Genomic DNA, 27,106 nt, shown 5'->3' with positions numbered 1-27,106 from the left:
GTTTAAAAAGTAAAGGGAATTGGTTTTTTGCAGTATCAAATTGTTTAGAGTTTAAAAATTAGGTTAAATACATGTTGAATTAAAGTATGTATTGACTAGTTGACTTCCTAGGTTTGGTTTGGTTTGTTTTTTTTTACAAAAAAGGAAATAAGAGACCTGTATTTAGATTACCTGGTATGCTAGAATTTGCTACTGAGTTAAAATTAGCTCACTCAGTACAATAGGTATGGAAATAATCTGTTTATATAAACAGGTTCATTTAAGTCAAGTGACTCTGCAGACCACACTCCGGAGAGCAAGCCCTTCTAACCAACCTCACAGAGCATCAGGTAGGACTCCAGGAGTCAGTTCATCTGCCTCATCCTAAGCCTAGCTCAACATGTGTGCTTGGCATGCTCAAACGCAGCCAGCACTGCTCTCATTTCACTCCCTTTCCTTTGGCTGTGTAGCATAACAGGTTATTTGCACACACAGGCAGAAATAGGCAGCGCTTTGCCCAGACTTCTGCAATACAAATTGCTTGTTTCTGACTAAGCACACCACAGCCCAAAGTAATCTCTTAAATTTGTTACTCTGGCTGAGGGTTTTGTTTTTTTTTTTCATGCAAACATTTCCACATGCAGCACCAGAACAAAAATCCAAACTCGAATAATAAAATCTGAGTTTTCCCCATGCATGATGTTATTCACTGTAATAATACTTATATGTGAAGAAAAAGATAAAAAGGACAGCTTAAACTGTTCAACTTCCATTTTTCAAAAGGCCCCTTCTTGGTCCTTATGGTCAGTTTTATTGTCAGAATTAAAATGACTACATGAACAAAATGCTAGCAACAACCAGGACAAATTTAATAAAGATTGTGACATATAACCAGAACAATCCTCTGTGCCATCCAGGGTAAATTTACTAACCATCACCCACTTTATTGCCAGCAGTGAATTACCACTGTTATGTCCTCTGCCTCACAAAAGCAACCTAGTTAATATGGGTCTCTTTGCAAAATCAAGAGAACTCAGGCTGCATAGTCTATTCTCCAGCAACATTTCTAGCCCCTTTGAAAAAACTTCCCTGACTAGTAAAAGAGGAAGAACTTCCCAACAATGCGCAGGACTTCCAGCGTTTTTTTAAATGCAGAGACTTTCATTTTTAGAGAACTACAGTCAAATATCTGTATATTCAAAAGAGTTTGATTTCCTAAAGGGCTAAACTGCACCCAGTAGAGCTGAGAACCTCTAGTTGGTCACAGATGAGAAAGCACCTGGTTCAAGTGAAGTTCGTTGTTCCCCTGGAGTCAGTAAGAAGTCTTCATACTGAAAAACCTGACAGTCAAGGTTATCTAAATTTTTTTGGCACCTGAGAGAGGAGGCTGGCATCCAGCCCTACTGGATGTGGGGCTAATGGGACACAAATGCTACCATATATAACTAAGGAGACTAAAAAATCAACTTTTCTGCATGAAAGAGGAGGAAGGTAGTAAAAAAAAAGGGTGGGGGGAAGGGGAGTAAAAGGCTTTCAGGAAAAAGGAATATAAGGAGACATCGCTAGTGTAACTGCTCAGTACTTGGGGACAAAACATTTTGGACAACTGCCAAGAGGAATTTTCAGAGTGCTAAGGTCCTCTCCCCAACCCCAAGTGATAGCCCTGCAATCTGGATTTATCAACACTAGCCCAAACCTTCAGAGCACGTTTCCTTGTCTCACGGCTCAGCCAGCTCAGAGCCAGCACAGCCTCTCACTGACATCCACGCCATGTCAGCATGTAACACTTGTGACTATGTACAGCAGAAAGCATTTGCACGTGTGTGCTCCAAGCAATGATGAAACTGCAGTGGGAAGAAAATGGATTAGTCGTGCCTTACTGGCAAGGTGCCACATGCTGCCCATGAAAAGCTGTTGCAAGGTAAACAAGGCACAACCTACACAAAGTGTTCATTGCCATAAACTGAAAGAACACTTTCAGGCTCTGCCCAACAAAAAAGCTCTCTGCAAAAAGCCTAGGGGCACCGAGATAATTAAGCTCATAATGCTCAGGGCAATCACCAGCTCCAGAACAGGCCCCTCATTGAGCAGCCTGGTCAACACACATCATTTAGATATTCTGATCTTTTTCCTGCGAACTCCAGAGGTCAGGTAACCATAAATGAACCTGGCTTTCATTTAAGTAAACAAATGCATAATTCAATAAAGCATATTTCAAGCTCTGAGATTTGTACAATAGAACTGGAAGAACAGACACTCTAAAGACTCAAAGAAATCCCAAATAAACTACTTGTAATTAAAAAATCTCATGATTTTCAAGCCAAATCTCGTGATTTCTTTGTGGCCTGACTCAGGGTTTTCAGTGCTTGGGGTTGGCAACTCTGACTAAGCAGGGATATGAAATAAGAGTGAGAGTGACTGCCCGCCAGGCTTCTGTTTTCCTGGGACAGAAGACAAAGCAGCTCTGACAATTCCAGCTGGCAATACCATCCAGGCGCTTCTCCAAGGCCAAACATGCTGGGTAAAATCCTCATCAGACAAGAAAAAAAAGTAAATCCTATCAAGCAGTTACTGGGCTTGCTTAATAGCTGTTTTGCAAAGTTCAATGTATCATATAGTTTCTTTTTCTTGAAAAGGGGGAGAGGGGGTAGATGGACCACGTTATGGAGTAATCCTTTGCCAGATGTCATTAGTGATGAAGTCCCTTAGAAATTACATCAGTATGAAACAAATCAGAAAACAGTGAGTTTCCATTTCCTCCTCATGTCTGGCTAGACGGAGACTTCCAAGATCAGCTTTCATCTATGGCCTGGAATCAACCCTCCTCTGTGTCTTGCTTAGTGTGGCAGGGGTGTTAAGCAAGTAATTGCAACCATTAAAAAGAAAAATAGCTCTCTCACTCCTGCTCCCTGTCCCTGTCAAATACCGACTCCTTCATTAGGCTTTCCCAAAGCTGTTTCAGCATGTTGCAGTAGTTTCTCCCTGCTCCCGAAGGAGGTAGATGGCTCCAAGCTGGGGCATACATCTCCAGTCATGACCCTTGCATCCTCCTGGGTGATGCCAAACCAGGAGCCTTCCCATCTCTGCTGATAACCCCAAGTGTACCCTCACATCTGCCAAGACAGCCTTGTCAGGTAGTGGAATCTAATTTCCACCTTCCTGCAATGCTCAACCCTCCCTACCTGCTCACAGGGTGATAGATGAGGACTAGAAGCACAGAAAGAGGTTGAGTAGAAGGGCATTGCCAGTTCTTGCTGCTTTTGCTTCCCCTAGTAAGGCAAGAGCCCATACTGATATCTGAAAGAGATACATCTTTAGTTCTTTGTGTTTGGACTAACTAAACCAAAATAATATCATAAACGGATGTTTTCTGTAGAAACTGTGTTCTGAAACACATTTCTGAATCATAAATCTTGGACTAAAGCACTTTATGTAATGCCACCTATTCACACTGCCCTAACTAACCATAACTAACCATTCCATTATAATGAGTCCATTATCCCCTGCTTTATTGTATTTTCTCTTAAAACAGAGATCAAAGATTTGGATCTAGTGGCATCATGCCGATTTCATTTTTATTACTGGCTCCCTAGGTCTATCATAAATATTCATTGGCCATCCTTAATACAATGCATTGAATTCTGCTCACTGCTATCTCTGCTGCGACTGCAAAGTACACACAGGGTTGTTGCTCAAACATATTAAATAAAGCAGCAGCAAATTTGTGACAGTCAACAACAAAAAAACCCCAGAAAACAAAAGAACGCTTTTCCCCTTCCAAGGAAATTCAAAACCAAAGGAGACATTTTCTCTTGCCCCCTCCATGACTGCAGACATTTGACTGCTGTGGGAATTCAGCTGTTCAGAAGCAGCAGCTGCAGCAGCTGACCTGCTCCCACAGACAGGAGACATTTTTGTAAAGTCCACAGTTGCCACACAGTGGTCTCTGTGATACTGCAGCGCTCCTCTGTGCTCATCAGTAAAAATTGTTACCTGACAGTAATACAGAAACTGCTCAGAAATGTGGACTTTCTGTATAGCAACTAATACTTAAAAGGGAGTGGGAGGTGTGTGGGGAGAAACATCCTGCAGGCTTAGTCAGGAAAAAGGTTTATGCAGTTTTACTCTCCTAACTCCCAAGAAAAACTGCAACTATTCCAGACTTCAGGATGCCTGCAATTTGTTACTCTCCCCATACTCACCACTCACATAATTCCCTTTCTCACTTCAGTGTAGCTCCATCAGATAGGCAGGGTACAAAAACCCCTATTGCACCTATGTGAATTGCTCCTGCTCTGTGAACAAGGACAGACACAGGCCTCTTAGGATGTCAACTGGATACTTTAAACAAGCACCAATCACTAAAATTAGGGTGGCCATGGGAATTACGTTTTTCCCCACGTTAAGTAACTCTGAGAGCATTAACATGTATCAGCCACATCATATTCTAAGCAAGAACATCTACTCTGTTAAAAACAAAACAATAATGTAGGACACAGAATGCACATTCAAATATTTATCTTCTAATATGAGTCCACCATGGAGGTAATGTGCTGCTCATTAAAAAAAGGGACAGAATAGGAATAAATAATCTAAAATAAATATTTATATTTATGCATATGAATATATCCTCACACAAAACTCCACACACCTGGAGATGTGAACCGTATGATAGAACTGCTGACTCATTTTACATATTAGCCTACAACATAACTTTGGTCATTTACCTGGCCCCTTGCCAATCCAGTATCTGCTACAATCTTCTACTAAATTCCTAAAAATCTTGGCTGCTTTATTCATGATTTAAAATATATAAATAAAACCAGACAGAAAGAAAACCTTGATCCTGATGCCTTCATGATGTAGAATTTGATTCAAATAGCTATCGTGAGCATGGAATTTAACTTCTACATGAAGTCTTTAGCGAAATCCATCCCACCTGTATTCAAAACAACAACAAAAATAAAATCCAACAGTTGTTCACATAAAGGAGCCTGATTAGTTCCCTGAATTTTCTACCTGAGTAAGATGACATGAATCATATTCAGAGCTCTGAAGGCTTTATTTGTTAAACAGCTCTCTTCCCTTGCACTCTTCAATTTGTTTTTAACTAAAAGTAGTTAATAGAGAAGGATGTCGAACAGTTTACAGGCAGTTAAGATCTTGCTGGTTTGCTGTTCTTAAGATCAGATCCACAGAAAGGAATTGATATGAAAAAAAAAAAGGGGAAAACAAGGAGCATCCTTATGTCACATACACTGTGTAAAGGGGAAAGTCCAGAGCCGAAGTTGGTCATTTGAAGTTCAGAGTAAGGAACAAGGTACTCCAGTTTGTTATTGTTTAGGTTGATGCTGTATCAGTATCTACAGAAAAAATAATTTACAGTATTAGATGCTCCTTTAGTGGAAAGATGATATATGTGAAAAAGGCAGATGATACAAGTTCCAAAACAATTTATCAATCAGGATTTGGGGCTTAATATTTCTGAAACAAAACTGGATAACACCATATTCTTAAAATTTGATAAATGTAAGCTGCTGAGAGGCTACAATCTTTCAGAAGACATGTGTTTACAACCATGTGTTTTTTTCAGCCTTGGCATCCTGCCACTAGATTTGTTTTGACTTGGAGAACAAACAAACAAAAAAACCCAAGATTTTGAAAAAAAGAAGAAGTACCAGTGAGTATTGAACACCATTGCTCACTCAACTATCACCTGAGCTAAAAGTGTCTTTAAGACTCTGGAGATAATATATTTGTAACACAGTGTCAGCTAACAATTATACATATAAAAGAGAGGGCAAAATCCAGTCCTGCAAAGTAGTTAGGCATGTGCTTCAGCAGATTAAAGTACTCTTGCCTTTCACTAGATCAGGACGTTACACTTCATAACAGGTCAGAAGGGCTGTCTCCTACCTGTCCTTGATATATAACTTTCGGTTTAAAGTTCTTGTTCAGCTCAACAAGAGCACTGCACTCTGCCTGAATCTATTCTTGACACAGACCACTTACAAGCACCTCACAACTGGCCCAAGTAAAGTGGCTTTCAAGAGGCTTCCTAACACAAGCAGATGACAGTCCAAAACTGGATCAAATCACTGTATAATACATTCAGCAAGCCCCACATATTCAGAATTATTCTCTTTATTCCCCTTTTATTTTTACCTACATATGCTACTTATCTGAATGCTGACTAATTTGCAAATGCAAATAAGTAAAATCACCTTGAAAAGATGAGACTTTAGTATAGAATGCAGTTTAAGTTGAAAATGTCTTTGATTCAAAAAGCTGTAATGCTGCGGCACTGTAGTGGCTCCCAGCAACATCTCCTGGCTTCTAGGACACACTGAGACCACTTTTCTCAGCAGAAAAAACCGCTGCAGCTCCCACTGGTTTCAGCATGACTGGTGGATCAATACATTCAGGAACTGTGACTATTGCTTTAGACAAACTCATTGGAATTTTGTCAACAGCTCCACATGAAAAGACTCAGGTCTTCTGGCACAAAATAACCACAAGCTGATAGTGGACATATCAGGGACTACATCTTACAGGAATAAAATACATTTGTATTTACACTGAAGCTGTACTATTTTTTTCATGTATATTTGGTGCTGTTGCTGAAAACAAAGAGGAGAGGATAGCTTACATTTCCTATCTAAAGTGGAATGCAGAAACGTTAACACTGCAAAACGAAAGGCTACAAAGCTACTTCTCTGATTTTAAATCACAAAGCTAGTGCAAACATGTAAGAGCAAGACAACATTTTTCATGACTTTTTCCAAAAAAGGCAAAAAGCACAACTACTTATTTCTGACAATTAAGCATCTTACACAGTCTTGTTCAGCTGATACTTAAAAATGCAGTTTTCAATTATTTATACTGTAGTTCAACACCTAAAGCAGGAAAAAATATGAAGTCTGTGTTCTGCAGCACAAGTAACCCTTACTGAACGGTTCAATCTATTTATAATAGTGTTTCTCTTAGGAACTACAGTTGGCAGGGTATAGAGGCTTGGATTCTGACATATTCTGTAATACATTATCATCCATTAACACTCTGATCAGCCAATAATGTTACATTAAACTTGTTCTATACACATGTTATCGGAGATAGTAATTTTTGCCCCTAGAGATGCTGACCTCATTTAAGAATAGTTGGGGAACTGGAAGGTTGTCCATGCCCAAGGCACCGACATGCCAGCAGCAAGAGTGGGTTAAGAAGTTGCTGTATGAGCACACTTCGGTCAAGAGTTCAACAACTTCATCAAATTCACTGAGGGAGGGTTTAATTTAAGCTTCTGAGCCCTCTTTGAAGCAGCTGGGAGGACACACCCCTCTTGGCCCACCAGCTCTGTTGTAGGGACAGTCACTTTCAGCAGGGCAGCAAGATAATATGAAGATTTTAAACTGCTCCAGTCATTTGCCAAGTGAACATGCATCAGTGGTCTACGTGTCTCAGGTGTCTGGAAATGTTACTCAGATTCAAACTGAGATATGTAAGTAGGTCTAGAGGCAGCATTCACACAGAAATTTAAGTGAAATCAAGCACTTATGGTGAAAGACAAAAAACTTGCCTTAAAAATTGAAAAATTCAAAACCAAGATCGTTCTGGGTTTGTAAAATGGGTATAAAAAGGGTCAGCAACAAAAAAACCAAACATAGATGTGGCAGATCTAGTTCAAACACAGTCCTTTCTGTTTCTCCTGGTTTTCTTCTTAAACAGTCAGTCTAAAGTAGACTTTTATTTATACCACAATAACTGTCTGAACAGAGGTAACATCCACTTCTTCCACACACTGCTTTACCCAAGTGTTTTAACATTATTCTGGAAGAGCCTTCTGTAAGAGTGGGGCTGTAGATCCAGTTTCATTCCAGTTAGTTACCTAATCAGTACGAATAGGACTAGGACTTAACGCATAACTCCCAGGAGATTGTAATAATCACCCACAATTACTTATGAAAGCCAATCAATGACCAAGAGGTTTTATGTGTCATTTATATACCTTAAATCAAACTTATGAAATTAAACTTTGATTCCTAACATGATATTGCTGCACTATGAAAACAACACATGAGCAAGCACTGCCTCAAAGGCTGACTGCAAGGGCAGCCAAGGATGGAGCCAGGAGAGCACAAGCAGCCCTGAAACACACCAGCAAGGGGAGGCGCAACAATAGAGTTGAGACAGTGGAAACAGGAACAGACATAAAACCAGTGAAATAAGCACCTACAGCTATCTTTTCCTCCCGTTCCTTCCATGAAACATGCTACATTCCAGTGGTCAAATGAAAGATAAAGACAGTAGGAGGGCAAGGTTCCCAGACCTGGATCTCAACTGTGGAAGGTAAAGGGAAGAGAAAGAGAGAGGAAGAAATTTTATTTCATTATTTATTCCTTGTTTCTCACTGTGGGAAAGTCTACAGAAACTGGAGGTTTACCATTTCTGTCAAATTTATCACACAAAATACATCATGATGCATTTCCTCCTCAGGCTTTTTGTCAAAATATTCCTCTGTAGCTCTGTTCTGGTATTACCATTACGTATTTATTACTATAATTTTTTTTTAGTATCTGCATAACATAGTTGAATAACTTTTCAGGCAGTGAGATCACAATTCAAAAAAAGGTGGAAACACACACAAGAGGCTATTCATTGTGCTATTTTTACTAGTCTGAAGTTCATACCATGAACAATGATTCATAGGAGTAGCAAGCCTGAGAAGCACTTGCAAACCATACATGCTTGTTTACTCACTTATTTGTTTGCACTGATTCATTATGTTCCTCAGTGTAAAATCTATAGGACTCCAGAGAAAGCACGAGGGAGAAATTCAGTTTCCCCAAAGAGGTCTTCCACCCACCATGCCCTACCGAGATGGTAGAGTTCATATGAGGGGTCTGGGCATACACCTCCTGTGTCCACTCCAGAGAACCAGAGGCTGGACTGGCTGGGTGAAGAGTCCCTACCTACCAATGGAGCACACTCCCTCTGGTGGCTTCACTCGCTTCATCAGCATCCACAACAGGGTACAAAGGGCAATTAAAACAGGCACATTTTTTGTTTGCTTGTTTTAATTCATACATTAAAGCATTGCTTTTTTTTCCCCTGTAGTCCTGAGACATTGTTAATTTTTGGTGGGTCTGTGCAATTATTTTGGAGAGGTTTGGCAAAGTTCATCATAGCATGCAGTTACTAAAGCAAGTTAGTTCTTCCATGTGATGTTGTGGCATTATGGACCCAGGAAGATATTAGAATAAGTATGAGTAATAATTAAGAATAATAATATCTGCTTCACCCGTGAAACTCTTGTTCCAACATTAAAAAAAATTTTGTCTGTCCAGGCATAGCCACATTTTTCTTTGAGCAGGGAGGTGAAAAGGAGGTTGGTTTTCTCTGTGTGCACTGGTTGTTTTTCTGTAGAACAGGGCTGATGTTTTGCTATTGGTGCCTTTGTCTTCATCTCACTTCTCTGGTCTGAGATTTTTTTTATCCTGTCTAGCAGGTTGCTTAGAAGCCTGGGCAATACGTTCCCATGTCCATATGTTGAAATCAAAACAAACAATATACAGTCAAAGCAAAGACAGTGTGAATATTTCCCATTTCTGATATATGGCTCATCTATCATAAAAAAGAATGTGTTGGTACTTTATCAATCATGTAACAGGACCAAAACATTTAATTTTAAAATTAAAATCTCAAACACCCAGAAATAGGCATGAGCATCTTAAGCACCACAGACCTTATTTTTCTTAAGGTTAGATTGGGGTTAAGATTGAATCTCATAGCTGGTATACCTGAATGGTGGGTAATTTTGCCAGGTACAGTAACATAAGTGCTCTTACTTCAATATCTGAAAATATTTGGGTGTAAAAGCTTAAGACAGTGAAACAGTGCGACACTGGGTTGTAATCAATATTTTTTCTCAAGGCAAAGTGAAACCCATGAACATACTTGACTAAACATGTCAGCTGTGAACAAATGAAACTGATGGCACCAGGAGATTAGATAATAGCTCTATGATTCATATTTAAGAGTGAACTGAAAGAATTTGGGGAATACTCAGAAATACTGATAAGAGGAAGCCACACAAAAGGCACAGGGATAGGCTCAAAAAGAAGGGGCAGCTGACATGTAAATCTGAATCTAGCTACTGATACCCAAAGGCACAGGCAAGATGAAAGAGGTATTTGAAAAACTTGGTTTTGCAGGAGAAAACTGGGCAACAAGGGGAGAGAGAAAAGTGCAAAAAATAATTAGACATTTCGAGAGTACAGACTATTTACTTCTCCCCAAAACTGGCAGCTCTGCTTAAACATTACATATTGCTATCACACATTTACGATCATTAAAAACTGTATGGAGTACAAAAGTCTGGCACCACAGGCAGCAGGGAAAAACTGTACACTTGCAATTAAAAATTCCTATATTTCAAATTGATTTTATGATAGATAAAATCAGATGTGACATAAGACTAGTCTCCAGAAATACAGAATATCCAATATATAATAATCATATATAGTAATACTCACTACTGCTAATTCATTTCATCTTCCTTGCCTTGACTCTTGTCAAGCCCCTGATACAAAACTATGTAAGGCAGATAGTTCCTTTTGTTCCAGTCTTACTTTCCACCTTACCACATTGTTCCTAAGACACCACGTTATCTTTATAACAAGTACAAAATTGAAATCATGTCAGATTCTGTTACTGTCCTAGAGCCAACATTTTAATACCGTGCTATTAGTTCTATATTTAATACTAATATGGTAGCAGTAATAGCAGTACCTCTTCCGCAAAGTTAGTTTTCTTGTCAAGCATTTCTCGCAATGTCTGAAGAATTTTAATGCAGAGCTTTTCTTCTTTCTCCATTAGCTTCTTTGTGTGATTAATCAACCTTTAAGTAAAATATTAAATCTTAAAGAGCATTGCACATCATTGCTAAGACATACTACACTTTCTATATGCAAAAATTGCCTGTCAGTATATTTTTCCTCCATGAAAGGAAATAAAAGTAGACAAGAGAAATCAGAAAGGAAGTGGGACTTTCAAGGTGTTGTGAGTTTTTTGTGTCAATGGGCATATCGTACTGCCCATACAGAAGGCAGAATTCTACATCCACTTCTTATGCGTGCTTCCAGATTAAGATCCAAACTTGCTATTTCATCCTTTCTTTATTTAAAGGTAACTTATTTTAACCTTTATTTAAAGGTAACCAGTGTTCACCATGCACCTTGCAAACTTTCAAAGCTACAACCTTTTACACCTTCCAACTTCTATGATGGTTATATTTATTATGTAATTAGCCAATGGCATCTAGCCAGAATGATCCCCAAAAACCTTACATGGAAGCGTTCAGAAATGCAGACATTTGGATGAAACATAACCATTGTTTATATTTGCACAACAACTTTACAAGATTCTTTGTTTCAAGCCAGAAAACAAGGTACATTTCTGACTCCAACTATGACCATGATGGGAATTTGGGTGTTAGTCAGCTTAAGCCAATACCAGAAGCAGCCTTTCTATCTCTGTGCAGAGCAGGTCCTTGCACTGATTCACACACTGCTTGAAAAGCATTTGTGAAAAGAGAAGGGGGAAAGAAATCTGAAGGCCTTGGACAGGTTTTTTTCCTTCAGTACCAGTGCTGGTTTATGGTAGATCATCAGAGTTCATCAGATTATGGCCTAGGATCAGCACGCAGCAAAGGCACTGTTGCCACCAATTTACACTGAAAGATGGCATCATTAATGGTCCTAAATCACAAACAGTCACCAAAAACAGGGTTGGGAGGGCTGACACTGCATCATCTAGACCAGCACTCCATAACCCAACAGAACTGATTATATTTAGATCTTTGCTAAATTAGAATCATAGAATCATTTAGGTTGCAAAAGACCTTTAAGATCACTGAGTCCAACCGCAAACCTAACACTGGCAAGTCCACTGCTAAACCTTGTCCCTAAGTGCCACAGCTACACATCTTTTAAATACCTCCAGGGATTAGTACACTAACACTATCCTGGGCTCAGTGGAGACACTGTGCAGGACTCTCCCACTGTCATCTTCACCAATTTCATGAGCTATGAGTCCAAAACAATGCAGCTCTTAGGCCTGCAGTACTAACAATATTTTTAGAGAAGTACATCTTTATCTCAGGATTTCTGCATAGCTCTGCAAAGCATTCCTTTGCTATGGAAGTTAATGGAATAAAATAGAAAACTGTTTATTGCATTACAGGGGCCATGTCCAGCAGCCCTAGACTTGATTTGATGCTGACTTTGAAGAGAAGTTTGAACAGAGGGCATGCAATGGGACAAGCTCAAAATTTAGATTAATCTTTCCAAACATATGAAGTATATTGTTATAATGCTACCTCTGCAGAATATGCAAAAAGCCAAGGAATCAGGAGAGCTGCCAAATGCGTTCATTTCCCCCAAGTTACCTATGTTTAAATTATAGTTTCTCAAGGGCAGGGAGGGCATCTCTCTTGAGAACTAATAAAAAAATTGCAAGACTCTATTCTAATGCACAGACTGCAAATAAAACATCTAATAATTCAAGACCAGGTAGGGGTGGTGAAATGTATTTTTAAAAGAGCTGTTGGCAGTTCAAAATAAAAATCAAAAGATTTATTTGCTGTACCAAAAAAAACCCCAAGAAAAAAACACTAGCCCTGAGCACCCAGCCTCATTATGAATTCTTGAAAATTCTACCATGGAAAGTCTAAGTTTCTGCTGTAGATTTGGAGAAAATTAATAGCAAAAGTAGCCAGTTAAGAAAACAGAAGTAGGTTCAGCCTGCCACAATTTTAACAAGCTACTAACATCCCGTTTCTAGCCAGACAAGGCAAGCAACCTCTCTCTCTACTCCTCTCCATACTCCTAAACTGCCGAGAAACATAAAACATGCAGCAAAAAACCTCAGTTTAAGTTTTCAGTATGAACTCAGACACCTACATGCTTAAGTCACTGTTGAAAATCCGAGGTAAGTGCTGTTGAAAAATGTACCTCCCTGCCATCTTTTCCAAAGAAGCAAACAGGCGTCTTCCTTACACCACTTACTTGGACATGAAAGCACCACATCTTACTCTGGCATCGCTCCCCTCCGGAAAAAGAAGTTCTGGACTGTGCAGCACATCAACCAGCACCGAGAATTCAGCTTGCATCATGGGAGTGAACTGCTGCTCCAAGGAGGACACTATGTCCTAGGGAAGAAAGAAGATTAATGACATTCATAACATTCATAACTACAAAAAAACTAGAGGAATATGGCTGTGGAGTTGCACAATATTGTGCAACGGGCTATTTGACCCACTTCTGATAGTCAGCTGCAAGAGCCCTTGTTAACCCAGGTGACAGTAAAGCAACTTCAGGCCTTTCTTCATGCCACTCCTCAAGCAGGGCAAGGGAGAGAATGTGCCCATTACTATTTACGCTGCTGTTCTCTTTCAAATTTCTCCTCTACAGTAATGCCACAAAACACCCAGCAACAGTCAGGATGATGGTGTGCTGGAAAAACATGTGGTGTTAGTGTATAACCTGAGGTGTTGCCTCCTTGGTGCCTCCAATGGCTCCTCCATTTGTCTGGGTCCTGCTGTTTTCTTAGTTCATAAACTCCTGATGTCATTTAACCACTACATGCACAAGGTGACTCCATCTTATAGGCAATCTCCAGTGGCACAAACCTGACATAAAGGCTCCTAAAATCACCAGTACCTCCTCTGCAGCCAGAACAGGACATGTGACCATGAAAAGGCAGAAAGGAGATCCTTCCCTGTGGACCACTTTGAGGAAAATAACATCCTTCCTACCCCTCTACTGAAGTCTGTAGGAGCTGAGTTCAGATCATGGATCAAAAGGCTCTGCATGTTGGCTTCACTTTGAACAGACACTAGAGAAGAGCTGAGCCCTCCGCTCCCCCCACCTAGAAGTGCAAAGGTCACTGTAATCCAGCACTAAAAATGCAATGAGTCTAATGTATTTTCCACATCTGGCACATATGAGGTAAATGTACCACTCAAGCTATTTCCTATTTTTGTACCTGTAGTTTTTCTATTATATTCCTGTAATCCCAGGAAGGCCCACCAAGAGCTTCTTTAAAACGAGGTCCACTGCGGGCTGACATTCTCCACCCCATGGCTGCCCTCTGCACCATGTTAGAGTGACTCTTCATGAACAAGGTGTTGACCTGGCTGTCCAAATCCACTGGAATTGCAATCCCACGGTTCTTTGCTTTAATAACAAGAAAAAAGAAGACATTTACAGTTGCAAAAACTTGAAAATCTTATGAAGATCATGGCATGCAAAATCCTGATACTCTTGAAGTTAAGGGGCAGAGGGATCTCACTTCAGGATGTTTTAAAAATAAGGATCAAAACCCTAAACTGGTAGAAATCAGCTGTAATCTAGTTAAAGAAAGCAAGCTGTACCACTTTAAATGAGATGAGGATCATTTCCAGCATATATTTGCATAGGTACAGATGTTTATTTTTTAAAACAGTATCATTTTTTTACTAACTTAAAAATCAGGTCCAGAGATATTAATAAGAGTAACAAAAAGAGTATGCATTATTATTTCAATAGCTAATTTTACTCTGTTCAGAAGTAAAAAAAATCTTTCTTCTGCACATATGCACATTTAGCCAATTTATCCCAAGTGCTATTTGTTGCTTTTCTGTGTAATTCTCTTGCGAAGACCTTGAGAAACCAAGTGCATACAAATTAAATTTGAAAAAGACTGTGTCCTCTTCTCTCTCCCTTTGGTTTCCTATACAGCCAGACTTGTCAAACCATGGGGTTCCTGGATGCCACTGCAGTATAATCAGCAGTTAATAAATGTGGGATAGTTTAACTGATATTTAAATGAATTTAACCAATAGTTTAAAAAACACAATTTTTTTTAGACTTGAGAGGCAGGAAGCGACAATAGAGGGAGTATCAGAGAAAAAAAACCTGAGGAAAGACTTGCACGAATTCTTACAGGGCATCCACTATTAAACTACCATTGCATCCTGAACTGTTGTTTGAAATGAAAGTTTGAAAGACAGTGTTAGAAGGTATCTGCCCTCTCCTCCATGAAAATCTTTGTGTTAGCTGCATCTCTCCATTCCACTGCTTGAGTTGTCTGAAATTCAACAAACGAGATTGATGCAGCAGTATCTCTGTTTGAAAGATTAGGTTGCATTCCAGTGATTAGGCTTTGTATTCTATGTCCTTTCACTTAATTTCCATGGCACAGTTTATGTTTAATAACAACTCAGAAGTAAAATAGAGCAGCAGTTCTAGTTCATTTGTAGTAATGACTAATAATGACTAATTTTTCAGTTTTCCTTACTGAAACAAGGTGAATTTTTAAAAAAGCATTAGCCCATATTACAGCTGTGTACAATGTTTCTCTGAGGCATTTCCCTATCATTCTGCACTAATGTGCACGCTTTCCACAGTAGTGGGAGGCATCAAAAATAATCCCACCCTTCCTCCCAGTTCTTAAAAAATATGCAACTTTAAGTCCTGAACTTGTGAAGTCAACAGATGCCCTTCTTTCCTAAACAGCCTATGCATCAAACTCCACAGGAGTACGTGCAAGCAGCGAGTCAGGTATACAGCTCTCATGAATAAAGGCTCGTGTGCTGCCAAGTACAGTGAGTCACAGATCCCAGGCAGAAACTTTCTCTCCCCCTGAATACTATATTGTAATGGCAGCATTTATTATAAACCTAAATTTGGCTGTGACACCTCAACCCCCAATCTCACAGATTACATCAAGAGTGCTCTGTCACATATGTCCTCATCCCTTTAATGGCTCCCACAGGTGCAGGGCGCCCTCCTCTCTTCCCACTGCAAGGGTGTATCCTGATGCAGGACCAGGGCCTCCACCTGTGGATTCAGCTGTTTAACTGGGATGGAAGAGACATCTCTTATTCCATTTCTGGTAGGCACTTTTTTTTTAAACAGTGTGCCATAGGGAATTAAAAAAAAAGTTTTCTTAGGTCGAGATGGGAAGATACATTTCCCCACAACCATATACAAATCAGCAGCAGATGTATAGTAGTTTCCACACTGGAAACTGACTTTTCCTTTCCACTCTCCATTTGATTTGAAGGCAAGGTACCTGATTATCATGAGGAAAATACTAAGTATGGCTGGCCATTATTTCTTATGACTGTTTTTCCATATTATTTGACTGGGTTATTTTTCAAAACACATTTGCCCTGCTGCTGCTTACTTTGTTACAGTAGTCCATTAAAGTTCTGACAGTGTGAGTAGGGTGCTGCAGCCTATTAATCCAATTTATTGTGTCCTAATGTCAATCACTGGAATGTTATTGGACAATGCTGATTTCTCAATTAAGTGGTATGTATGCAGAATCCTGATATATCCAAGAATAAATTTAGCAATGGGGAGCATGCTGTTCAGAGGAAAACCCAGACTTCTGCAGTCCTATAGATGCCATTTGAAGTTAACAACTTCCATCAGTGTCTGAGGAGCAGTCAAGGTCTATGATTGTTCAAAGAGTTGCAACTAATTAAAACTATCACAAAGGAAACCAGAGAGAAAAAAAAATACTCCTTTGTTTTGAAAGGTTCTTATATGTATAATTCCATTTGTAATTAAGATTTGTAGTGGTTGTCAAAGGGCACTGTTGAAGTCTAAGCTATAAACAAAGCCTTTGTCTTCTTATTTCTTTGCAGCTTGTAGAAAGTTTATCTTTCATTTGTTTCACATTTCATTATTTAAAACAACATGAAAAATATTTTTACATTTTGGAAAGCTGATGAACAAATGTGAACATAAATATTTATTTTTAATTTAGGTGTTGTAGGCTGCTTTCCTCTTCAAAATGTGTCAATCTCCCTTAAAGTATGAACATAAAATATTTAAAAGCATGTTTATTTTTGTTTCAATTAGAAATACTTTTGGACGGCACTCAAACTTGCAAAGTAGGGCTAGAGCTGGTAGACAAAGGAGCCAGCAGGGGCCAAAATTCTGTCTTTCATCTGACTAGTGAACTTAGGAAAAAAGCATGCTATGTGGCTGTATGTAAACTGGCACCATAGGTATCAAAGCAGGATACTTACCAGGAGGGACCAGCACATGTCTTCAGCTAAGGTAAATTCTGCCTTGCCGTGGAGCACATAGCGCAGGCTTATATTGCCCAGTTCCTATCTAGGGCACCCTGCACAGGGCTAATTACACCCTGAGTACACTGTTTTGCCAGTGTCAGAGGAAATGCTATTTGCTGGGAAATCCTTTGCACAACTAACTCTCAATCTGCTGCTCACAATTATGCTATCAGCAGTAGCCACAGTTGAGCCAAGACAAGCAAGTAAACAGTACCCGTGGAAACGGTAAGCAACACAGTGCTACGGATTCAGCTAGGTCACAATAAAATGTTCTGCTCTGTGCTGGATGGTTCGTGTGTATCCAGTGCATCAGCAACTTTCCTCTCCTTTGAGGTAAGAGTACTTTGAGATGGAGACTCAAAAGAAAAGGGGGACATTAATGTTGAGTAGCTAAAAATCAAGCTGCTCTCTACGACTGAGCTAGACCCCCCCGAAGCCCCAAGAGCATAGTCCAACTGCTAACAGAAGGGCTGAAAGGGGATGAGATGTATTTTGTTAAATTAACAGCATGTAGTTCTCTTCACAGAAGCACAGAAATTGGAAGTAAAAGGACCTATTTCAGGAATGCTTGCTGAAGTACTATCCTTTCACTATACTGCCTACCTGAGTCTTAGGACCAATTTACTACTAAGGATTTCCAGGAAATGGCCCTTGCCTGTAATTTTCCTTAGAAGCCCATTCTTCAGAGTAATCTATCTTGCCATAAGGAAGCTTGCCATTCTTGATATTCCCATCTAGAGCTCCCTAATTTTACATTTCACTCCATTAGCTTTTGTAGTATATACAAAATACAACAGTATTTAGTGGCTTCACAGCTATTTAGCTATTTGCAGTACCCTAAGCCATCTTTGGTGTGGGTTTTCTGGGAGACACGCAGGCATTTCACACCTTAGAGCACCTCAAGGTGGAGCATGATGGGCAATCTGGGTCACAAAAAAGCCACAGCTGTACCTGGCTGTGAAGTGAAGCCTTTACTCTCCTTGCTGTTTACATCCCTCTGGTAGTTGCAGACAGCTATATCATGTTCTCCCACGCTTCCCAATTGACACTTAACGGAGCGATGCATATTTAGTTCAATTAATTTTGCTCCATAAATCAGTCCCTCCAGCTCCTTAATCATTTACTGACTGCTTAACAAATGCATTTGGATGGAGAGACACTAATGCTAGCAACAGCAAGACTTTTTATGAGAAATAAAAGCTTTGAGTAGACAAGACACAAGCCTGCCAATCTTGTACCCTTCACTTGGATGTTTTTTTCCAGCAGAAAATCTATGCTAAAATATTTATCAGTCTGTAAAAAGATCATCATTGAATTTCTCTTGCAATTAGGGAAACACAAACAGTTAAAATAGAATAAAATATGCGCTTCATCTGAAATGTATTCTTCTTGCTGTCAAAAAAGTAACAACAGGATAATTATTTTATTTGAACTAAAAATTGAAAATGAAGATCTAGGTTTTTATAAAATAGAAAAGAGATTTTAAAACTCAAATGGGAGGTGAAATAAAGTAGTTTCAGGGCTGAAAAAATTCTTCTATGGAAGTTCACCTATACGGACATTAATATACACACAATAATTCCAAAGAAGCAATAAAATGTAACCTAGATTTTATGTTTAATGTTTCCTGTTTGTAATTTGTAAGGGAAAATGAAAGGGTTTTAGAGGACATTAAAGCATGGTCAAGAAGCACCACAGGCGAGTTTTTGATTCTGTACAAACAGATACTGATGAGCTGAAATTGGGGAATAAATACTCAACTAGAAAGGACTTCACTACTCCTTCAGACCATCTGCTCTCTGTTACAGACAATCCATGTTCGTCAATATCTTTTGAAAAATGTATCGAGCTCAAACCTAGCTTTTGTGCCATCCCTCCTCCCTCCATTTTCTCTGGCACCGTTGACCAAGGACATCCTTCCAAAGTTGGTTCCAAACCTCTTGATTTACAATCTAAATTTATTTAGGTTATTTACAACCTACCATAACTTGTGTCCAGTTGGTTTTGGGTCAGCACTGTCCTTTAGTTTAAAAGTCTCTTCTTCATTCTTTTTCCTAAGTACTTTTAAAGAGCAACAACACAGGCCTTTGTTTTGCTAGGCAAAACATGTGGGGCTTCTGTAGTCTCCCCCTGTAATATGGTTCTCCTTTCCCCTGACCATCACAGTAGTACTTCCTCTGTACCTGTGTCCTGGTCCAGCTAGGGCAGGGTTAAGTTTCCCCAGCAGCAGGGGGGAAGCTCTAGCTGGGTTATTCATATACCATGCTGACGTCATGTCCTGACGCCCAAGCACGGGAGAATCGGTAAACACGCGTGTTGTGTGGTCGCTCTCCTCACTGCTGTATCGGTACATTTCTCGTTCTGTTTATTGTTATTACTGTTACTGTTATAGTTTGGTTTGTTGCTGTTGCACTGTTGTATTAAACCTCTCCTTATCTCAGCCCCGGGGCTTTGTATTTCACTCCCTTTGTGGGGGAGAGGCAGCAGCCGCGTGGTCTCAGACCCCGGCAGGGGCTAAACCACCAGAACTTTTTGGCACCCAACGTGGGGCACGAGAAGGCTGAGATAAGGACAAAAGGAGAAGGTGTGTTAGAGCAATCTGTTAGGTGCAATTTTTCTGTTTTTATTTGTATTGTTTGATAAGGAACGATTGCAGTGCTGCCCAACTTGCTTGCGTGGTGGGGCTGAATTAATCCTTATATCCATTGTGTGTTCCCAGTGCTGGTGTTTGTTGGCAGTGGAAAATGTGTCAAGGGTCTTGTTTTGCTGTACTGGCTACTGACTGCTTATAATGGGCTTGTATCACTGCTTGTGGGGGCGAACCGGTACCTATTTGCTGCCTGGGCTTTTGATAGGGGTCTCACCCCCTCTATGGGTGAGCCAGGGGAAGAGATTCTCTCGGTTTTTGAGAATTTCAGCTATCCCTGGAGCATCCAGGTCAGTGTGTTTGCGGCACAATGCTTTCTGAATGTCTGCCAGATCTTCTTTTGGGCCATGCGGTACTTCTCCAACAATAGCACCACCCAGAAACCCACCCCGAGGGCAGAGAGTTATGAATGGCAAGGTGTGTGGGAAAAGAGGGGCAAGTGCCTGAGTCAGTGGTCACCCCCAACGTTCTGGGATTTCACTCCCGAACAAGTGCAGAGTCCTGATAAACTGGTGGAGTATTTGGAAAAGGGGTGTTGCCAATCTGACAAACCCCGGAAGACACAACTCGTTGCGATGTGCTGGGGGCTTGCCCATGCTTACCGTGTCATCTTTAACACTGTTCACTGCCCTCAAGGGGGAGAAAGGGCTGCAGGATCTGAAAGTGAACTTACTGGTACAGCAGCTGGGCCAGGGGGACAGGCAGTGCCAGTACCAGTCGCCTCCACCAGCACAGCAGCTGGGCCAGAGGGACAGGCAGTGCCAATGTCAGTCAACCCGATACGGAAAACCAAATATACCAAAAAATCCCCTCGCAGTGCACAGGGTGATGATGAACCAGGCCCATCACAAGAGCAGGAGGAAGAGCCGGAGGTAACCATCCGATCTCTATCCCTCAGTGAGTTGCGAGATATGCGGAGGGATTTCAGCCGCATTGCAGGCGAGCAGATTTGCACCTGGCTGCTCCGATGCTGGGATAATGGAGCTGCTGGTTTTGAATTGGAGGGGAGAGGGGCCAAGCAGCTGGGACCTTTAGCCAAGCAGGCTGGTATTGACAAGGCAATAGGGAAACAGGCTCAAACCCTCAGCCTTTGGAGGCAACTCCTGCTCAGTGTGAGGGAGAGGTACCCCTACAAGGATGATGCTCTATGTCGGTTAGGGAAGTGGACCAACATGGAGAAAGGCATTCAGAACCTCAGGGAATTGGCTGAGTTTGACATGGTCTATGGTGACCTGAATGATGAGCGGTCACCACTGGATCCAGATCAGGCCCCTTGCACGCAGTTGATGTGGCGGAAGTTCCTGCAAAGTGGACCAGCAGCACATTCCAAAGCATTAGCAGTAGCGTCCTGGTGGCGAGACACCCAGACTCAGACAGTGGACGGAGTGATTGGCCAGCTCCGGCAATATCAGGGAAATCTCCCTTCCGCCCAACATGCCTGGGTTTCAGCTGTAAAGAAACTGTCTCAGAGGCTCCAGAAAGTGGAAGAGGACATGTCCTACATTCCACCTGCACGGGCCGATGTCTCAGCCATTAGAAGCAGGCGCTTCCCCACCCAAGAGAAGGGCAGTGGAAGGTACACACCATGGGGCACCCTGTGGTTCTTCCTCCGCGACCATGGAGAAGACATGAGGAAGTGGGATGGACAGCCCACTTCCGCCCTAGCTGCACGAGTACAGCAGCTGAAAGGGAAGACCACCATGAAAAGGGAGTCTTCCAAGAGAGACGCAGCTCCAGTGTCCAGTTGGAAATCCCCCAGACAGAATAGAATGGCCAATGTTATGCTTGACCCTCTTGAGTGGACCAGGAAGTCATTCTTGCAGGGGTCACTCTTAGATCAAGTGAGTGATGGTGAGCAGGATTAGAGGGGCCCTGCCTCCAGCCAGGTGGAGGAAAGGGATAATCGGATTTACTGGAAGGTGTGTATCCGATGGCCTGGCACATCAGAACCACAAGAATATAAGGCCTTGGTAGATACTGGCGCACAGTGAACCCTGGTGCCATCAAGCCACAGTGGGGTTGAATCCATCTGCATCTCTAGAGTGATAGGGGGGTCCCAACAGCTGACCCTATTAGAAGCTGAAGTAAGCTTAACTGGGAAGGACTGGCATAAGCACCCCATTGTGACTGGCCCAGATGCCCCGCGTATCCTAGGTATAGATTACCTCAGGAGAGGGTACTTTAAAGACCCAAAAGGGTACCGGTGGGACTTTGGTATAGCTGCCCTGGAGGAGATTGAGCAATTGTCCACCTTACGTGGCCTCTCAGAGGATCCCTCAGTGGTGGGGTTGCTTAAGGTTGAAGAGCAGCGAGTGCCAATTGCCACCAAGACGGTGCACCAGCGGCAATACCGTACTAACCGAGATTCCCTGGTCCCCATCCATCAGCTGATCCGTCGACTAGAAAGCCAGAAGGTGAACAGCAAGACTCATTCACCTTTCAACAGCCCTATATGGCCAGTGAGAAAGCCTAATGGCGAATGGAGACTAACCGTGGACTACCGTGGCCTGAATGAAGTTACGCCAGCGATGAGTGCTGCAGTGTCGGACATGCTAGAGCTCCAGTATGAGCTGAGTCGAAGGCAGCCAAGTGGTACGCCACAACTGACATTGCTAATGCGTTCTTCTCCATCCCAATAACACCAGAGTGCAGGCCACAGTCTGCATTCACTTGGAGGGGTATCCAGTACACCTGGAATCGATTGCCCCAGGGGTGGAAACACAGCTCCACCATTTGCCATAGACTGGTCCATACTGCACTGGAGAAAGGTGGGGCTCCAGAACACCTGCAGTTCATTGACGATATCATTGTATGGGGGGACACAGCTGAGGAAGTCTTTGAGAAAGGAAAGAAGATAATTGAAATCCTCCTGAAGGCTGGTTTTGCCATCAAGCGACAGAAAGTTAAGGGGCCTGGAAGGGAGATTCAGTTTCTAGGAATAAAATTGCAAGATGGGCGTCGCCACATCCCAATGGAGGTGATAAACAAGATAACAGCCATGGCCCCACCAACCACCAGAAAGGAGACTCAGTCTTTCCTGGGCACTGTGGGGTTCTGGAGGATGCACATCCCAAACTACAGCCTGATTGTGAGCCCTCTCTACCACGTAACCCGCAAGAAGAACGATTTTAAATGGGGCCCTGAGCAACAACAAGCCTTTGAACAAATTAAGCAGGAGATTACCCAGGCACTGGTCCTCGGGCCAGTCCGGACAGGGCAGGAGATTAAGAACGTGCTCTACACCGCAGCCGGCGAGAATGGCCCTTCCTGGAGCCTTTGGCAGAGAGCAGATGGGGAATCCCAAGGCCGACCTCTAGGCTTTTGGAGCCGAGGATACAAAGGCTCTGAAGCTAACTATACACTGACTGAGAAGGAGATACTGGCAGCGTACGAAGGAATTCGAGCTGCCTCAGAAGTGGTCGGCACTGAGACACAGCTCCTCCTGGCACCCCGACTGCCGGTGCTGGGATGGATGTTCAAAGGAAAGGCTTCCTCCACACATCATGCAACAGATGCCACGTGGAGTAAATGGGTTGCGTTGATAACACAAAGGGCTCAAATAGGGAACCTCGACCCCCCCAGGATTAGTGGAAGTGGTCATGAACTGGCCAGAGAGCAAAGATGCTGGGATGTCACCAGAACAAGAGGTGAAACGTGCTGAGGAGGCCCCACCATATAACGAGCTGCCAGAGGAGGAGAAGCGATATGCCCTGTTCACTGATGGGTCTTGTCGCATTGTGGGAAAACATCGACAATGGAAGGCTGCAGTGTGGCATCCCACATGACGAACCACTGAAGCTGTTGAGGGACAAGGTGAATCGAGCCAGTTCACAGAGGTGAAAGCCATCCAATTGGCTTTGGATATTGCTGAGCAAGAAAAGTGACCAAGGCTCTGTCTCTACATTGACACAGTGCCCTGTGGATGTGGTTGCAGCAATGGAAACAGAGCAAAGGCAGACCCGTCTGGACCGCTGAAGTATGGCAGCCCGGGTGGAGAACCTCATTGTGAAGGTGTGCCATGTGGACACCCATATACCCAAGAGTTGGGCCACTGATGAACATCAACACAACCAGCAGGTGGACCAGGCTACTAAGATCGAAGTGGCTCAGGTGGACTTGGACTGGCAGCGTAAAGGTGAACTGTTCATAGCCTGGTGGGCCCGTGAGACCTTAGGCCACCAAGGCAGAGATGCAACATACAGGTGGGCTCGAGATCGAGGGATGGACCTCACCATTGACACCATCGCAGAGATCATCCACGGATGTGAGACGTGTGCTGCAATCAAACAAGCCAAACGGGTGAAGCCCCAGCGGAATGGAGATCGATGGATGAAATATAAATATGGAGAGGCCTGGCAGATCGACTACATCACACTGCCACAGACCCGCCGAGGCAAGCGCCACGTGCTCACAATGGTGGAAGCAACCACTGGATGGCTCGAAACTTATCCAGTGTCCCACGCCACTGCCTGGAACACCATCCTGGGCCTTGAAAACCAAGTCCTGTGGCGACACGGCACCCCAGAGAGGATTGACTCGGACAATGGGACTCACTTCCAAAATAACCTCATAGATGCCTGGGCACAAGAACACGGCATCGAGTGGGTCTACCACATCCCCTACCACGCACCAGCCTCTGGGAAGATCGAGCGCTACAATGGACTGTTAAAAACTACATTGAGACCAATGGGGGGTGGAACCTTCAACACTGGGACACACATCTGACAAAGGCCACTTGGTTAGTGAACACAAGAGGATCTGCCAGTCAAGCTGGCCCGGCTCAGTCAAAACTTCCACGTGCTGTAGACGGGGATAAAGTCCCTGTGGTGCGCATGAGGGATGTGCTGGGAAAAATGGTCTGGGTTAGTCCTGCGCTGGGCAAAGGCAAACCCATCCATGGGATTGCTTTTGCTCAGGGACCTGGGTGCACCTGGTGGGTGATGCAGAAGGATGGAGAGGTCTGATGCGTACCACAAGGGGACTTGATTTTGGGTGAAAACACACCGTGAATTATACTGTGCTTTTGTTAATTTTTCTTTGTTAATGCTAATTGCTAAATGGCAGCTGGACGTGACGCAGATGGTATAGAATAAAGGGGTGGATTATGTCCTGGTTCAGCTAGGATAGGGTTAAGTTTCCCCAGCAGTGGGGGGGAACCTCTAGCCGGGTTATTCAATACCATGCTGACGTCACCTCCGGGCGCCCAAGTGCGGGAGAATCGGTGAACGCGCGTGTTGTGTGGTCACTCTCCTCACTGCTGTATTGGTACATTTTTTGTTCTGTTTATTGTTATTACTGTTATTGCTATTGTTACTGTTCTTGCTGTTGTTCGGTTTGTTGCTGTTGCACTGTTGTATTAAACCTTTCCTTATCTCAGCCCCGGGGTTTGTATTTCACTCCCTGTCCCGTCTGGTCGGAGGGTGGGGGAGGGGCAGCGGCCGTGTGGTCTCGGACCCCGGCAGGGTCTAAACCACCACAACCTGGTTCTAGTTTTGAACTTATGATACAGCAATCTTACAGGACTCGCCTCCAATTTTGTAGGATGGAAACAAGGATTCTCCTTTTGCTTCTCCTGCACAGCATCCTAGATTATAATCTGATGATTAATGTAATTTGGCTTGTTAAAAATTTTTTTTTTTAAATGCTCTGCCAAGAGAAGTAGCCTAACAAAATGCAGGTTCCTATATGCCACTGTTCACTCATCTGAGAAATTCCAATTATTTCATTATTGGTGGTAACAGCATGGACATACACATGCTACATCTTGGGATACACACACAGTATCAGAAGGAAGATGCAATTTGTAAAATCATAAGGGGGAAAGCTAATGGATACTACAGAGACAGGAGTATAATAGGAGATTCAGCCTTGTAAGAGAAAACATGCTTGGGGGTAAAGATATAAGAATCACCACTTAATTAAGAAGCAAAGACAGTTCTTTGCATGAGTCCTGAGAGACTGGTCAGCCCTGGGAGAAAGACCCTGCTCCAATATGATTTAAGATATACAATCCAGATCTTTAGTTGTGAGGACAGGTGATACACCCCAATTTTGCGATATGGAAAGACAGTAGGTTAAAATGCAGGCTTTGAGACTGGCCTCCACCCTTCTCAATCTTGCAAAGATTGTAAAATGTAGGAACTGAAAGTCCTTTGATAATTAATTAATTTGAAATAAATTAAACTGTTAGACATCTCAGTTCCTCTGTTTTCAGAGGACCTTTTAAACATTTTTCATTTGTAGCTATTTTAGCAGTGAGATGGAAGCTGTTTTCATCATCCATTTTTTGGACTATATTTTCAAGCAAAAGCTCAATCCTATTTAATAATAGAGAAAAAGCAAAAGTGATATATGTATAAGTGTTAATTCTCATTACTGTGATAATCTGCTTCAGAAATCCATATGAACAAGACACATTAATATACATATATTATTTTGTAAGCGTTTCTATTCATGCCAGGAAGCCAAATGTTTACTGGGCAATAAAAACCTGATGCACGTTGGTATCTGTGCGTTCCAAATCTCTTGGAGCCACACAGGGGTCTGCTGAAGAAGACAAGAAAGCCTCTATGCTTCTTACTGAACTGGAGGCAGACAACTGCCTGGAGACAAAGCAGCAAGTAAAGCCTGAAAAGCTTTTTTCCCTAGTGGTCAAGTGGAGTTGAAGTTTACCAAGGTTATAAGAAATTAGCTTCTGTAACATATCCTTTTGTTGACCTGGAAGATAATGCACATTCTTACAGTGCTCGTAAGAAGACAGATGTAATGATCTTACGGTCTTGAGGCAATACTTAAATCCACCTGCCAGCAACAAACTAGTAAGCACTGAGTGGAATATATGTTGTTCAAACTTGCTCTGAAATGGGTCTTTTAAAAGTGCATTATTACATGGATCTTTAATATCTTGGGAAATCTGTGTATGATCTTTCTTCCTCCTGAGATCCTCCTAAATCCAGGGCTATGACACACAAAAAAAAAATCATTATTTTCTTTCAACTCTATACTACATTTATTTTCCATCAAAAGTCTTTGGTTCCTGCTGTAAATCTGTTCAATACTCTATCTCCCTGATATAGGCAAAATCTTTCTAGAGGTTTTTTTTTTTAATAACCCTGCTGTGAAGCATGAAGGCCCTAACATTAAAGCTGTCAAACTCTCAAGTCAAAAAAAAAAAAAAAAAAAGGCAGAAGGGTGCTTACAGATGCCTAGCCAAAATCCAAACCTAGTTCACATACATAGCTAGCAAAAGAAGGAAAAAAAAAGGCTGTCCTGTTTGCATTACGGAAGAAACCTCTGCCTTCTCAAAGAGAAGCACCATTTTGAACACTGAATAGAGAAAGGCACCAGGCACACAC

The 27,106-nt window shown here is 42.1% G+C and overlaps 1 protein-coding gene across 5 annotated transcripts in view; it reads right to left on the bottom strand.

Annotated features, from left to right (window-relative positions):
- Nucleotides 1-27,106, bottom strand: part of ITPR2 (inositol 1,4,5-trisphosphate receptor type 2) — a 283,724-nt gene that overhangs the window by 118,230 nt on the left and 138,388 nt on the right. For all 5 annotated transcript variants that reach the window (XM_074871358.1, XM_074871355.1, XM_074871356.1 and 2 more), the window contains 3 exons: nucleotides 14,023-14,213; nucleotides 13,044-13,186; nucleotides 10,768-10,876 (listed from right to left, as the gene is read on the bottom strand). In XM_074871358.1, the coding sequence (XP_074727459.1) occupies nucleotides 10,768-10,876; nucleotides 13,044-13,186; nucleotides 14,023-14,213 (443 nt within the window). The remainder of the gene's footprint in view (nucleotides 1-10,767; nucleotides 10,877-13,043; nucleotides 13,187-14,022; nucleotides 14,214-27,106) is intronic.

This window comes from Strix uralensis, chromosome 5 (genome assembly GCF_047716275.1).
Source record: "Strix uralensis isolate ZFMK-TIS-50842 chromosome 5, bStrUra1, whole genome shotgun sequence".
NCBI classification, from domain to species: domain Eukaryota; kingdom Metazoa; phylum Chordata; class Aves; order Strigiformes; family Strigidae; genus Strix; species Strix uralensis.
This window is presented reverse-complemented; position numbering and strand designations above follow the sequence as displayed.